The sequence below is a fragment of the Penaeus vannamei genome, chromosome 16, assembly GCF_042767895.1.
Source record: "Penaeus vannamei isolate JL-2024 chromosome 16, ASM4276789v1, whole genome shotgun sequence".
NCBI classification, from domain to species: domain Eukaryota; kingdom Metazoa; phylum Arthropoda; class Malacostraca; order Decapoda; family Penaeidae; genus Penaeus; species Penaeus vannamei.
Window position 1 is genome coordinate 8,507,580 of NC_091564.1, and position 2,500 is coordinate 8,510,079.

Consider the following 2,500-nt stretch of genomic DNA (forward strand, 5'->3'; position numbering starts at 1 on the left):
CTAGTTACAAACTTGTATGTTTTTATTAAATACAAGAGAAAATTTTGCCAATTTTAAAATATTATTTACAGTTTAGACTGTCTTTTTGAATCGTTTTATATTATAAATACTTTTTTTACAGTACTATAACGATTATCTACTATAGCTTATCATTTGAACGAAAAAGACGACGGAAACTTGCCAGCGAAAACGATAATTATCGTTTGACTGGAATTTATCGCATTCACTCAAAATACAAGCGGTAGCGAGAAAAAAAAACACGGAAATGTGAAAAACCCACGGAAATTGTGCTAGTGTGACACCCCCTTAAGAAAGACCTTTTCTCCCGAAGGAATAGCGGCCGTTGTGACTTCTTGACGTCAGGGTTTGGTCGCTCTGACGTCATAGAAACCGAGATACGGGCAATTATGTATGAAAATCCAGTTTAAATTCGCTGTTTGTTGTGATCGACTGTCCCACTCGCCCTTTTCCTCATTTTTTCATTCCCTCTCATTTTGACACGCCTCTCATCTCGTTCCCTCTCACCCCAACACACTCGCGCACTCTTTCTTTCTACCCCACTCATTCACTCTCTCCCACTCCTTGTCAGCGCCATTAAGCTCTCACCGCTCAGGCAACCCCACTCCGCGTACTGCCCACTCACCTCACCTGCTCACTCCACCACATACTCCCTCTCACTCCTACTCACCCTCTCTCAATTACCTACTCACCCGCCCCACTCACAGCTTACTCTTACTCTGTACCCTACTCACTAACTCGTCCCTACTTTCATTCCCCCACTCATCCCCCCACTTTCACACCCCACTCACCACCCACCCTACTTTCACCCCCCACTCACCCCCCCCCACACTTTCATCCCCCCACTCAACCCTCCACTATTTTCCACACCCTCAGCCCCCACTCTCCTTTCACCTCACTCCCTTTTTCTCACCCTCTCCCACTCACCACCCCCTCCCTTTCACACACACCCTCACCCCCTCCACTCTCAGCCCCTCACTCTCACCCCCCACTCACCCCTCCTCCCCTCCCCTCCCCCCACAGATTCGCCATCGGCAAGGGCATCGCGGGCATCGTGGCGCAGACGGGGCAGGTGCTGAACATCCCCGACGCCTACGCCGACCCTCGCTTCAACCGCACCGTCGATCAGCTGACCGGTTACGTCACCAAGTCCATCCTGTGCATGCCCATCTTCATCCGGGGGAACGTCATCGGGGTCATGCAGATGGTCAACAAGAATGGCGGGATCTTCAGCAAGGTCGGTGGCGAGGTCGGTAGGGATCGGGGTGGGGGGAGGGAGAGGGAGAGGAGAAGGGATAGGAGAGGAAGGAGAGGGTGAAGGAAGGGAGGGTGAAGGATAAGGGATAGAGAAAGAAAAGGACGAGAGGGGGGGGAGGAGAGAAAGGAAGTAGAGTAGGAGAGAGAAGAGAGAGAGAGAGGGAGGGAGGGAGGAGAGAGAGATAGAAAGAGAGGGAGGGAGAGTTGTAATGAAAAAAAACACATAAACACACAAGAGGGGGTGGAATGAGAGGAAGAAAAAATAGCAGAAGATGGGTTGGAAAAATTGTGATCCCAAAAAGAGGGAAAGGATGAGAGCAAAGAGATGAAACAATAACAAATGGTAAACAAAGTAAGAGAGAAAAACTACAAAATGAAAGAAAAAGAGAGAGACTGTAATACAATGCCATCAAGACATAAAAAAAGACTGATAAACACATGTAGTTGGATACATGATAATTTTATATAAGTAAATATCACCATCGAATTTAAGTTCAATTTGCAACAGCAATGACAACGATATTATTTTACAACAAATCCACAAAACGCCTAAAAATAGATGAAAAACGAATCCAAAAAAAAACGAACGAATACACGAAAGAGTGAGATAGAAGGACGAACCAATTCTTAAATCCTTAATTATGTGACGCAGAGTTCTTCCACAGGAGGATGAGGAGAGCTTCGAGATGTTCGCTGTCTACTGCGGCCTCGCTCTCCACCACGCCAAGCTCTACGACAAGATAAGGCGGTCCGAACAGAAGTATAAGGTAGGTCGCGCCTGATACCGGTCTTGGGGATGAGTTTGGATGACCCCTGGGTTTGTGTGTGTGGGGGGGTTGGGGTGAGGGGATAAGGTGGGTTGGAGGGATGTGTGTTGTTTTGGATACTCGGAGGTGTGTGTGTGTGTGTGTGTGTGTATTTTGAATACTCGGGTGCGCGCGTGTGTGTGTGTGTGTGTTTTGGATACTCGGGTGTGTGTGTGTGTGTGTGTGTTTTGGATACTCGGGTGTGTGTGTGTGTGTGTGTGTGTGTGTGTGTGTGTGTGTGTGTGTGTGTGTGTGTGTGTGTGTGTGTGTGTGTGTGTGTGTGTGTGTGTGTGTGTGTGTGTGTTTCGGCAGGAAATCGTTGATGATAATGCGATGCCATTTGTGGGCGATAGACGCACTTAGCAGGAGAAATTTTGTTTGAATCAATTCAGTAAAATCAGGTCGTTTATTTGTTGATA

General features: G+C 47.5%; 1 protein-coding gene across 4 annotated transcripts in view; it reads left to right on the forward strand.

The window, feature by feature from the left end:
- The window catches only part of LOC113816883 (probable 3',5'-cyclic phosphodiesterase pde-5), a gene marked incomplete at its 5' end in the record, with an annotated part of 71,529 nt that overhangs the window by 37,673 nt on the left and 31,356 nt on the right, over positions 1 to 2,500 (forward strand). For all 4 annotated transcript variants that reach the window (XM_070131137.1, XM_070131136.1, XM_070131139.1 and 1 more), the window contains 2 exon segments: positions 1,042 to 1,255; positions 1,941 to 2,042. In XM_070131137.1, the coding sequence (XP_069987238.1) occupies positions 1,042 to 1,255; positions 1,941 to 2,042 (316 nt within the window).